This window comes from Malus domestica, chromosome 15 (genome assembly GCF_042453785.1).
Source record: "Malus domestica chromosome 15, GDT2T_hap1".
Taxonomy (NCBI): Eukaryota; Viridiplantae; Streptophyta; class Magnoliopsida; order Rosales; family Rosaceae; genus Malus; species Malus domestica.
The window spans coordinates 44,984,586-44,997,125 of record NC_091675.1 but is presented as its reverse complement, the minus strand read 5'-3'; the positions used below and the strand labels follow the sequence as shown (position 1 = coordinate 44,997,125).

Sequence of the window (12,540 nt, the reverse complement as noted above, 5' to 3'; positions counted from 1 at the left end):
AAGCTCCAAAATGCTCCTTTTTGCATACTTTGACAATAAAACCTGAAATTGCACGAAAATGACTTTAAACACTAAACTAACTAAGGAAAAACAACATAAATGCATGAGAACAAGCCAATTAAGTCGCATAAAAATGCTCCTATCAGATGATTACACTCGAATCACTTTCCTTTATCTCATGAAATCTAAAAGTGAAGTTCCAACTATGTTTAAAGATTTTCATAAGTTGGTTACACAATTTCACTCAACTGTTAAAACTTTAAGATCAGACAATGGCACTGAGTTCTTATCCAGTATCATGACAAGGAATTATTCACCAAACAAGCTGTGTGGGAACCCCACAACAAAATGGGATAGCCGAGAGGAAGAATAGAGATCTACTTGAGAAGACTCGAGCACTCATGTTGCATATGAATGTACCCAAAAAGTTTTGGTCATATGCAATCCTTACAGCCACCTATTTGATCAATAGGCTTCCAAGTCGTGTTCTAGGTTTCAGATCACCATATGAAACCCTTAAAGATAGAACAATAAACCTGTCACACTTGAAAGTTTTCGGTTGCACTTGTTTTGTACATTTGCAAACTTAGCATCGTGACAAATTGGATGTTAGGGCAGTCAACTATGTGTTTATGGGGTACTCCTCCACCCAAAAAGGATATAAATGTTTTAATCCTGTTACTAACAAGTGTGTTGTGTCCAGAGATGTTCGCTTTGAGGAAGCTACTTCATTCTTTAAAAAGGGTTTTACTTCATGTAAAAGGGAGCTTTTGTGTGACTTGTTTCCATTGCCTATATACACTGAGTTTTTGGGTCATGATGATTCCTTAAAAGGCAATGGCAGTCAAGAGCAAGAAGTCATGTTGTAAACGACAACTTCAATAGTTTCCCAATGTAACTCATAAAGAAATGGTGATCTTAAGGCTACACCTCAACCTTTCATTCACCAACCTTCTCAAGATGTTAAGAGGAATCCACCTCGGGAAAAGAAGGCTCATACCAAGTTTGTAGACTACGTTACTTATGCTTCTAGACATCCCATCTCTGAAGTAATAAGTAATCACAGTTTTTCAAAATCTCATGTGGCATTTCTTATTGCAGTCTCAAATCTTGTAGAGCCTAACACTTTTCAAGAGGCCAATCTCATCCCTCACTAAAGGAATGTCACATCCCGGCCCAGGGTCCACCACATCCCGAGCCCGCTCCACCACTGTAGCACGATATTGTCCACTTTGGGCCCCGACTATGCACTCACGGTTTTGTTTCTGGGAACTCACATGAGAACTTCCCAGTAGGTCACCCATCATGGGATTGCTCTCGTGTGCTACTCGCTTAACTTTAGAGTTTCGATGGAACCCGAAGCCGGTGAGCTCCTAAAAGGCCTCGTGCTAGGTAGAGATGGGAATATACATATAAGGCTTATATGATCCACTCCCTTGGGCGATGTGGGATGTTACAATCCACCCCTGTAACACGATATTGTCCACTTTGGGCCCCGACTATGCACTCACGGTTTTGTTTCTGGGAACTCACACGAGAACTTCCGAGTAGGTCACCCATCATGGGATTGCTCTCGTGCGCTACTCGCTTAACTTCAGAGTTTCGATGGAACCCGAAACCGGTGAGCTCCCAAAAGGTCTCGTGCTAGGTAGAGATGGGAATATACATATAAGGCTTATAGGATCCACTCCCTTGGGTGATGTGGGATGTTACAATCCACCCCCTTTAAGGGCCCGACGTCCTCGTCAGCACATTTCTGGCCAGGGATTGGCTCTGATACCATTTGTCACATCTCGGCCCAGGGTCCACCACATCCCGAGCCCACTCCACCACCGTAGCACGATATTGTCCGCTTTGGGCCCTGACTACGCCCTCACAGTTTTGTTTCTGGGAACTCACACGAGAACTTCCCAGTGGGTCACCCATTATGAGATTGCTCTCGCGCGCTACTCGCTTAACTTCAGAGTTTCGATAGAACCCGAAGCCTGTGAGCTCCAAAAAGGCCTCATGCTAGGTAGAGATGGGAAAATACATATAAGGCTTACAGGATCCACTCCCCTAGGCGATGTAGGATGTTACAAGGAAAGCCATGTTTGAAGAACTTCAAGCATTGGAGGAAAATTGTACTTGGAGTATCGTTCAATTACCTCCAGGAAAGAAGGCAGTTAAGAGTCATTAGGTTTACAAAACTAAACTCAAGGCTGATGGCTCAATAGAACGACACAAAGCTCAGCTTGTTGCTCATGGTTTCACACAAAACCTTTAGGATTGATTACAAAGAAACCTTCGTTCCAGTGGCAAAAATGAACATAGTGCATGTGCTACTTTCCGTTGCCGTCAATTGTTGTTGGTCGTTATACCAGATGGATGTAAAAAATGCTTTCCTTCATGGAGAGCTTCAAGAGGAAGTTTACATGCAAATTCCCCCAGGTTATTCTCCATTAAAGGATAAGATGGTGTGCAAACTGCACAAGGCTATCTATGGTTTGAAGCAATCACCAAGAGCTTGGTATGCCAAGCTTAGTTCAATGTTGGAAAGGGAAGGTTTTCTCATAAGTAATGTCGATTCTTCCTTGTTTGTATGGAATGGAACCCGTGGGAAGTTGGTGGTCCTTATTTATATAGATGATCTTATTATCACAGGTGACAATGCATTTGAAATTGGAGCCTTGAAAGCCTCCTTACATCAAACTTTTGTCATCAAGGATCTTGGAAAGTTGAAGTATTTTCTTGGCATTGAGATGGAAAATTCTCAACAGGGTTTGTTTCTTAACCAACGCAAGTATGTCATGGATCTACTCGAGGAAGCTAAGTTCACCGATTGTAAGCCAGTTGTCACCCCAATTGACAATAAACTTAAGCTTACCACTGATGGCGAGGCACTCAAGAATGTCACCTATTATCAAATATTGGTTGGCAAGCTTATCTATCTTACTATCACACGTCTCGACATTACCTTTGCTGTGAGCTTAGTTAGTCAATTCAAGCATGCACCCACAGTAGAACATCTAAATATTGTTAAAAGGATTCTACGTTATCTCAAAGGGTCCATTGATAAGGGTATCCTCATGCGTAATAACCATTCCACTGAGATTCATGTATACACTAATGCTGATTGGGCAGGCAGTGCAATCGACAGAAAATCCACCACTCGTTATTGTACATTTGTTGGAGGCAACATTGTTACTTGGAAAAGTAAGAAACAACAAGTTCTGAGTATCGAGCAATGACTGCCATTGCACGTGAATTGATTTGGCTTAAAAGTCTCTTGTTTGACCTAAGGTTCTCGAGTACAACTCATATGTCTCTCATGTGTGATAATCAAGCAGCCATGCACATTGCTGCAAACTCAATTTTTCATGAAAGAACCAAGCATATTGAAGTTGACTATCATTTCATTCAGGCTCAAATTTAGTCACAACTCATCCAAACGGTCTTCACTCGCAGTTATGATCAATTGGCAGACGTGTTCACTAAGGCTCTTTCGTTTGCACATTTTCAACATCTTCTCGGCAAGCTTGGATCGACTATACTCCTCGATGCAGCTTGAGGGGGAGTATTGACTGATGCTGCATCTACTAATGCTGCATAGGACTGATTATGCAATTCCAAAAATCATGGGTGCAGCATGGGCTGCACGGCACCTTCTATGTTTCCTGACAGATTATGTGTAAATCTCTTCTTAGTCTTGTAGTTGGTTTCCTTTAATTAAGGAGTATGGCTGATATCTAATGTTTGGTGTAATCTTTTTCAATTAAGGAGTATGGTTGGTCTCTAGGGTTTAGCCTAATGATCGTTGGATGTAACTAGTTCTTCTCTTCTTCTCTTCTCTTTTATATATGTGTATCCTTGTACATTCACATTATAAGAAATACAAGAAAACTTAAACCAAAACTTCAACAAGAGTCATTTTCATTTTCAAGTAGTGTTTGATCGATTACGTATTAATCAATATTCAATTGATATTGATTTTGATTGGTCTGAGGTTATCGACAAAAAAGATTTGTCTAAGTCACTTCCTTTCTTTTTGTCCAAGTTACTTCTTTTTTGTCCAAGTTTCTTCTCTTTTTGTCTAACTCACTTCCTTTTTTCATTGTGAGTTTTAGGAATATCCTCATTCATAGGTCCGAGATCCACAACTATGAATTGAAAGGTCCGAATGGTGAACTCTACAATTTGTTGTTATAATCAATAGGTCTTCAAATCGTTCATTTGAAAAAATCGAAACCCTTCTTATTGGATGATCATGATGCTTCCCAAAAATCAAAATTCTTGATCAATGGAGGAACAATATCACCATATTTGTTCAATAAGATACCAAAGTGGATGATTGACTCATTCCATACTAGAAATAATCGCAGGAAATCTTTTGATAACATGGATTCCTATTTCTCATTGATATCCCACGATCAAGACAATTGGCTGAATCCCGTGAAACCATTTCATAGAAGTTCATTGATATCTTCTTTTTGTAAAGCAAATTGACTTCGATTCTTGAATAATCCACATCATTTATGCTTCTATTGTAACAAAGGATTCCCTTTTTATGTGGAAAATGCCCGTATCAATAATTATGATTTTACGTATGGATAATTCCTCAATATCTTGTTCATTCACAAAAAAATATTTTCTTTGCGCGGCGGTAAAAAAAATGTTTTTTTTTTGGAGAGAAATACTATTTCAACAATCGAGTTACAGTGTCTATCATATTCATATTTAACTATTTTCCACAAAATAGTGACGAAAGGGATAACTTGTACAAACCTTTACATTTCTAATTCGATATGATCCATTTGTTCGTAGAGCTATTTACTCGACCGCAGATATTTTTGGAACCCTTCTAACAAAGTGACAAATAGTTAATTTTGAAAGAACTTATTATCAACCTCTTTCAGATATGAATCTATCTTGTTCAAAAGGGAAGAACTTGCATCAGTATTTCAATTTCAATTCAAACATGGGTTTGATTCACACTCCATGTTCTGAGAAATATTTACCATTCGAAAAGAGCCATTGTCTAAATAAATGCCTTGAGAAAGGGTGAATGTATAGAACCTTTCAACGAGATAGTGTTTTTTCAACTCTCTCAAAATGGAATATATTCCAAACATATATGCCATTGTTCCTTACTTCGACATGATACAAATATCTAAATTTGATACTTTATCAGACCTATTGCTGATACTAACTAGCAGCAAAAAATTTGTATCCATTTTTCGTGATATTATGCATGGATTAGATATATCATGAAGAATTCTTTAGAAAAAATTGTGTCTTCCACAATGGAATTTGATAAGTGATATTTCGAGTAAAGTGTTTACATAATCTTCTTCTGTCCGAAGAAATGATTCATCGAAATAATGAGTCACCATTAATATTGACACATGAGATCACCATTTTCCTCTATTCAATCATTTTCCTTCTTGTTGTTGTTGGATATCTCGTTTGTACACATATTCTCTTTGTTTCTCGAGCCTATAGTGAGTTATAGACAGAGTTCGAAAGGGTCAAATCTTTGATGATTCCATCATACATGATTGAGTTGCGAAAATTTCTAGATATGTATCCTACTTTGAACTAAATTCTTTCTGATTAAAGAATCTCTTTCTCTCGAGAACAATTAGGAGATTCTTTAGAAGAAATACGGGCTTCTAGCGACAACATACTATGGGGTGGTGGTCCCGCTTATAAGGTCAAATCAATACGTTCTAAGAAGAAATATTTGAATGTCAATCTCATCGATATCATTGATTTCATAAGTATCACACCAAATCCCATTAATCGAATTGCTTTTTCAAGAAATACGAGACATTTAAGTCATACAAGTAAAAAGATCCATTCATTGATAAGAAAAAGAAAAAATGTGAAAGGTGAATAGATTGATGATAAAATAGAATCTTGGGTCTCCAATAGTAATTCGGTTGATGATAAAGAAAGAGAATTCTTGATTTAGTTCCCCACCTTAACGATAGAAAAAAAGGATTGATCAAATTCTATTAAGTTTGACTCATAGTGATCATTTATCAAAGAATGATTCTGGTTATCTAATGAACAACCGAGAGTAATTTGTTTACGATACTTAGTTGACATTCATAAAAAGTATCTAATGAATTATGAGTTCAATACATCATGTTTAGCAGAAAGACGGATATTCCTTGCTCATTACCAGACAATTACTTATTCACAAACCTCCTGTGGGGCTAATAGTTTTCATTTCACATATCATGGAAAACCCTATTCGCTCTGCTTAGCCCTTTTTAGGGGTATTTTAGTGATAGGTTCTATAGGAACTAGACGATCCTATTTGGCTAAATACCTAGCGACAAACTCTTATATTCCTTTCATTACAGTATTTCTGAACAAGTTCTTGGCTAACAAACCCAAGAGTTTTCTTGTTGATGATAATGACGATATTGATGATAGTGATGACCGTGACTTTGATACAAAGTTAGCGCTTATTGATGATAGTGACGACCGTGACTTTGATATAGAGTTAGCGCTTCTAACTATGGATATGATGCCGGAAATAAACTCTTCAATTTGAGTTAGCAAAAGAAATGTCTCCTTGCATAATATTGATTCCAAACATTTATGATTTGGATGTAAATGAGTCAAATTACTTATCCCTCAGTCTATTAGCGAACTATCTCTCCAGGGATTGTGAAAGATGTTCCACTAGAAATATTCTTATTATTGCTTTGACTCGTATTCCCCAAAAAGTAGATCCCGCTCTAATAGCTCCGAATAAATTAAATACATGCATTAAGATACGAAGGCTTCTTATTCCATAACAACAAAAACACTTTTTCACTCTTTTATATATTAGGGGATTTCACTTGGAAAAGAAAATGTTCCATACTTATGGATTCGGGTCCAGAACCATGGGTTCTAATGTATGAGATCTTGTAGCACTTACCAATGAGGCCCTATCGATTAATATTAAACACAAGAAATCAATTATAGACACTAATATAATTAGATCTGCTCTTCATAGACAAACTTGAGATTTGCCCAAGTAACATCGATTCAGAATCATGGGATCATTTTCTATCATATAGGAAGGGCTATTGCACAAAATGTACTTATAAGTAATTGCTCCATAGATCCTATATCTATCTATATGAAGAAGAAATCGTGTAACGAAGGGGATTATTATTTGTACAAATGGTACTTTGAACTTGGAATGAGTATGAAGAAATTAACGATACTTCTTTATCTTTTGAGTTGTTCTACCTGATCGGTCGCTTAAGACCTTTGGTTTGGGATCACTTTTTATGGACTCGTTGAGTATGATTATGATCTAGTTCATGGCCTATTAAAAGCAGATGGCGCTCAGGTGTGATCCTCACGGACAGAAAAAGATTGCAGTCAGTTGGATAATGGTCGAGTGACATTGCTTCTTCGGCCCAAACCAAGGAATCCCTTAGATATGATGCAAAATGGATCTTGTTCTATTCTTGATCAGAGATTTCTCCATGAACAATACGAATCAGAGTTTGAAGAAGGGGAAGGAGTCCTCGACCTGCAACAAATAGAGGAGGATTTATCCAATCTCATAGTTTAGACTCCTAGAATATGCTGCCCTTGGGGCTTTCCATTTGATTGTATCGAAAGGCCTAATGAATTGAGATTTCCCTATTGGGTCAGGTCATTTCAAGGCAAGCGGATCATTTATGATGAAGAGGATGGACTTCAAGAGAATGATTTGGAGTTCTTGTTGAGTGGAACCATGTAGTACCAGGCACGAGATAAATCTTCCAAAGAACAAGGTTAAAATTTGAAGTGGGTATTGGGGTCAAAATTTGAAGTGAGTATATGGCTAGGATAAGCAAAACCTTGGACATTAATATAGACGGAGCTAGAATGGAACAATATCTAATTAAAAAGTAATCATAAAGATTGTAATTCCATAAAAAGTGACCATATAGAATCTTTTAATTTCGCATATGTTCCTCTTAATAATTTATTTCTACCTCGGAACAATTAGCTTTGAGGATGATCTTGATCTATAACAAATAACAAACAAAACCAAATGCATATATAATATTGCGTCAACAACATATTCTCCACATCAAAAGAATATATTGATCAATTCCCGTATAAAGATGCAATGTTATATACGTTCGATATCTTCACTCTTCTAATTAATTGTAATCAAGCACTGGCAGAAATCATCATAAGTCCCAAATGGAATGCAAAGTTAAATTTGATTTTTTGTCGAGTGACTTAACTATGACAAGTGCCTGACGAAAATAATACGTACGTAAGAGGTATTTTGTGTCATTTTGTATCATGTATAGTTCATGCATAGTCACATGCGCATAGGGGTTGAAGCAACTAGCTAAACAAACAAGTTGGGTCCTAATCCTAGACCATATACAAACTTGTACACTCTTTTGGTCCTAAATCTCAAAGATGCAGCATCGATATGATACAATGATTCGTGTCCTCAAGAAAAGAAAATGCAACCCTTTGTGAAGACGCATACACGATGTTTTTTTTAATCATAAGTTTGGATTTCATTCAACCATTCAAGGATGATTACAAAGGTGGAGTGACAACCGCCGCACTAAAATTTTGCCACAAAAGACCTCTGAATAAAAAGATAATCCAGCAAGGAAAGGGAGCATCCACACTCACTGTATTACAATCATAAACAAAAGAAATTTTCCCACTTCTAATTCTGGTACGAAGAATGGAGTTAGCCAAGGAGGTTCATCCTCCGCCTAAGCATTAAAATTGTTGTCCTTGATAGTGAAATATGCAAGTTCATGAGCTACTAGGATTGCCGCCAATCACAGAAGAAGCTTGAGAATGTTAGGAATGTCGGTACTACAAGATAGAGAATGCACAAGGTAAAGTAGAAAATGGACACCAAGAATTTATGTGGTTCGGCAATTTATGCCTACGTCCACCAAACAAGGATCAATCTTCACTATGCCAAAGTCACCTTCTTTGTATGTACTGAAGAACTCCCGTTTGGACGTAGCATGGAAGGAAGCTCCATTGTCAAAGATCCATTCAATGTCTCTGTCAGAGTTGCCCATATGCAGACATTCACCAATAGACAATATTTCTGGTACATCACCACATATGACAGCAGTGGTATTGCCAGTATCATCTTTCTTCTGATTGTTTCCTTCCCTTTGCTCTCTCTTCCAAACTCGACAATTTTTCTTCATATGGCCTTCTTTGCCACAATGGTGGCATGCACCCCTGAACCTTGACTTGGATCGGCTAGGACTCCTGCCATGACCTCTAGGTCCTCTACTCTTGCTTCTTCCGCGGTTCTCTGTGACAAATACTTGGCTCCTATCTGTGCCAGAAGTCTTTCTCCTTGTTTCTTCATTGAGCATGCTATTTTTAACATTATCAAGGGTAAGAACACCATTAGAAGCAGAGTTACTTATACTCACCACAAAGGTCTCCCAACTGTCTGGCAAGGATCCAAGTAACAAGAGCGCTTGTAGCTCGTCCTCGATCGTCATTTTCATAGTAGCCAACTGGTTGATGATATTCTGGAAATTGTTCAAGTGTTCTGCTACACTTAAACCATCCTTGTACTTCACATTGATGAGCTCTTTGATCAAGAAGGCTTTCTTGGCTGGGGTCTTCTTCTCGAACAAGGACTCAAGCTTCGTCCAAAACTCGCGAGCATTGGTTTCATTAGACACATGGTGAAAAACACTATCATCCACCCATTGTCTAATTGTGCCAATAGCCTTGCGATTCATCTTCTTCCACTCGGCATCGGACATGCTCTCGGGCTTAGCGGCATCTCCTTCAATTGGCTCATGCAAATCCTTGCAATAGAGAATGTCCTCCATCCTTGGCTTCCATGTTACCCAATTGGAGTTGGTGAGTTTGATCATAGTGCCACTTCCTTCCATCTCGTAGTACGAGCCAACCGGGCTCTGATACCACTTGTTAGGAATGTCGGTACTACAAGAGTGAGTAGCAAAGGATCAAGTCCAAAGCTAGAGTTCCACTCCAAGAGTGAGAGTGAGAGTGTTCCACTACACATTGTGTGAGTGAAGTTTAGAGTGATAGAAAGTGTGTGTTATACTTTCTTGTATCCATCAAGCCTTGTCTTTGGCTTGGTAAGACTACTCTTGTTGTATTCATCTTTTTCATATAGTGAAGATTCCTTGTTTGGTGGACGTAGGCATAAATTGCCGAACCACATAAATTCTTGGCGTCCATTTTCTACTTTACCTTGTGCATTCTCTATCTTGTAGTACCGACATTCCTAACAGAGAATAGCCTGGACAGCTCCATTATGTCCTTTATGGAGGATGTACAACATGTATGCATCTCTTGTTGGTCGGAAAGTTCTTCAATGAGATTTTCTTTAGTAGAGTGATAGTGCTAGTATGTTAGATAGTCAGCTGTTACGGGAAAAAAAGGACTTTGTGGAGATTGAACCCACACCAGGATGCATAAGTATGATTACTTTTCACCATTGCAGTAGAGCGTCATCTTGTCTTTAATCAAATTTGAAGTGAATGTACAATACAATCTTGACGAGAAGATGTAAATACATATATATATATATATATATGTATGTATGTATGTTTATGTAAACTTACATCCATGTTTACATATTTAAATTTGCATCTGCTTCATTGGAGGGAAAACCATATTTACAACTCCAAGAAATATAAATGGAATATAAATGTAGTTTTTACATCTCAAAATTTTAATTTCCATCGGAATTGCTCTAAATATAATCTATTGTATTAGAAAATTTCCCACACGAATAATACAGTTCGCCGTCACTTGTGCATTTGTCAAAGGGACAATATTATCATAGTTCCAAAGATAGTCCAGTTATCTCTATTAATCTACATTGATTCCCCAATATAATAACTTGTACAATCCAATAGGTGAGATTTTATACAAGACATTGACTGCAATTGAGAGTGAAACATATTTTTTGGGTAAGCAGAGTGAAACCATTTAATATAAAGGCGGACTTAATTTCATGAGTTTTCGATGTGGGACATGCTTCAACATGCTACCTCAAATGGGACCACTCTTTAGTGGGCCACATGTGTAGTCAATATTGGTTACCAGTTTTTTATTTGGGTTTCGGGTGCGTTCGGGTGTGCCAACTTATAGGATTTCCTGGTTTTCAAGCCGTTGTTCCAATTCAGGTTCAATCAAGACTAGAGATCGGTTCATTTTGACACCATATCAATCTTCATGGATTGTCTAGTGGTTAACATCAGTATTCTCCCCAACTTAATCACTTATACAATCCAATAGGTGTGGAGTTTTATACAACAATACAATTGATAGTAAAACTATTCAATACATGAGGATATATATAATTCGATGAGGTGTCCAATGTGAGATATGTTTCAACAATGAAATATTATGAAACACCGTATCCTAATACTCAAAACGGTAATCCTTCCTTCACAGTGAATGATTCAACAGTTAGAGTGGTATAATTTCCAACTAGCTGCTTAATTTGCACATATAAACATGAAATATAACTTATTACATGTTATTTTGTGTTAGTTATCCATTGATCATATAAACATCAAATATGTTAAGAAAAATTCCGGAACAGAAAGAAAGAAGAGAATCACATGCTATGGTGCAAATATAATTTCTTAGGAAGAAAACATATTGTTTGGCACGACAACCTACTCTGGGCACTTTCAGAGATAATTTCTTCTATTAAAGAATAAAAATAAGGTGTTGTTAATATATAAATCAATACAGTATATATGTTGATGGTGAAAATAAAGAAGTTGATCATCCAAACAGCGTTCGACCCTTCGTTGAAATCAAAGTGGTGATCGGGACCATGCATTTTAACCCATCTCTAGTTAAGAATCAGCACAACTTTGGCTTTTCTTACCCCAAATTTCCTTAAATTTAACCAGAGTTACATTTTATTGGAGCCTCCTTCAAGATTGGTGCGTGTATTTACTTGAATACCACGATATGAGCAGGGATCTGCATTAAAAAAAGAGAAGCATTAACTGTATTTTAGACGGAGCTACTTGAATATTTATATTGTTTTTACAGAGCATGTCGACAGACCAGGATCAAAACCAGCCACCACCGCCCCTAACCCGCGTAAATAGTTTAACTGAGCGTGCAAGCTCGGAAAATGACATCATAATAGAGGTGATGTGGTAAGTTTTTACTTTTTATATTTTTGTAATAGAGGTATACTGTATGTATTTGCACTTGGAGCAAAATCAACAGATCATCAAGATATAAAAAGGATAAATTAGGTTTCATCCTTATTTTCCTTTCTCATTGAGTGTTAATATATGCCCATCTCCTAATTTTATTTCTTCACCCATTTTTAATGAAAAATTTAATCACGCAAAAAGACTTTAAAAATCCTATTAAAAATTAATCCTCTTATATATTCTTTGTAATTAAAAAAAGGAAAAAAATTAAAAAAACTTAAAATGAAAAACGAATGAAGATGCAAAACAACCTCCCCATTTTCTCTCTTCATCCCTCACCCCTTTCTTACTCTTTCGTCTCCCTCCAATATCTTCTATATCTTCC

General features: G+C 37.3%; 1 protein-coding gene across 1 annotated transcript; it reads left to right on the top strand.

Moving 5' to 3' along the window:
- Nucleotides 1–2,303: 2,303 nt before the first annotated feature.
- On the top strand, nt 2,304–6,544 carry LOC139191960 (uncharacterized mitochondrial protein AtMg00810-like). Its single transcript, XM_070812998.1, has 2 exons — nt 2,304–3,195; nt 6,351–6,544. The coding sequence occupies exons 1-2, from the start codon at nt 2,304–2,306 to the stop codon at nt 6,542–6,544; spliced, it is 1,086 nt and encodes a 361-aa protein (XP_070669099.1).
- The last annotated feature ends 5,996 nt before the right edge of the window (nt 6,545–12,540 follow it).

Excerpts from the sequence above, each read along its gene's own strand:
- LOC139191960 (XM_070812998.1), top strand. The coding sequence starts at position 2,304 with ATGAACATAGTGCATGTGCTACTTTCCGTTGCCGTCAATTGTTGTTGG. Across the intron at positions 3,196-6,350 it reads CAACATTGTTACTTGGAAAA|TATTTCTGAACAAGTTCTTG; the intron begins GTAAGAAACAAC and ends CTTTCATTACAG.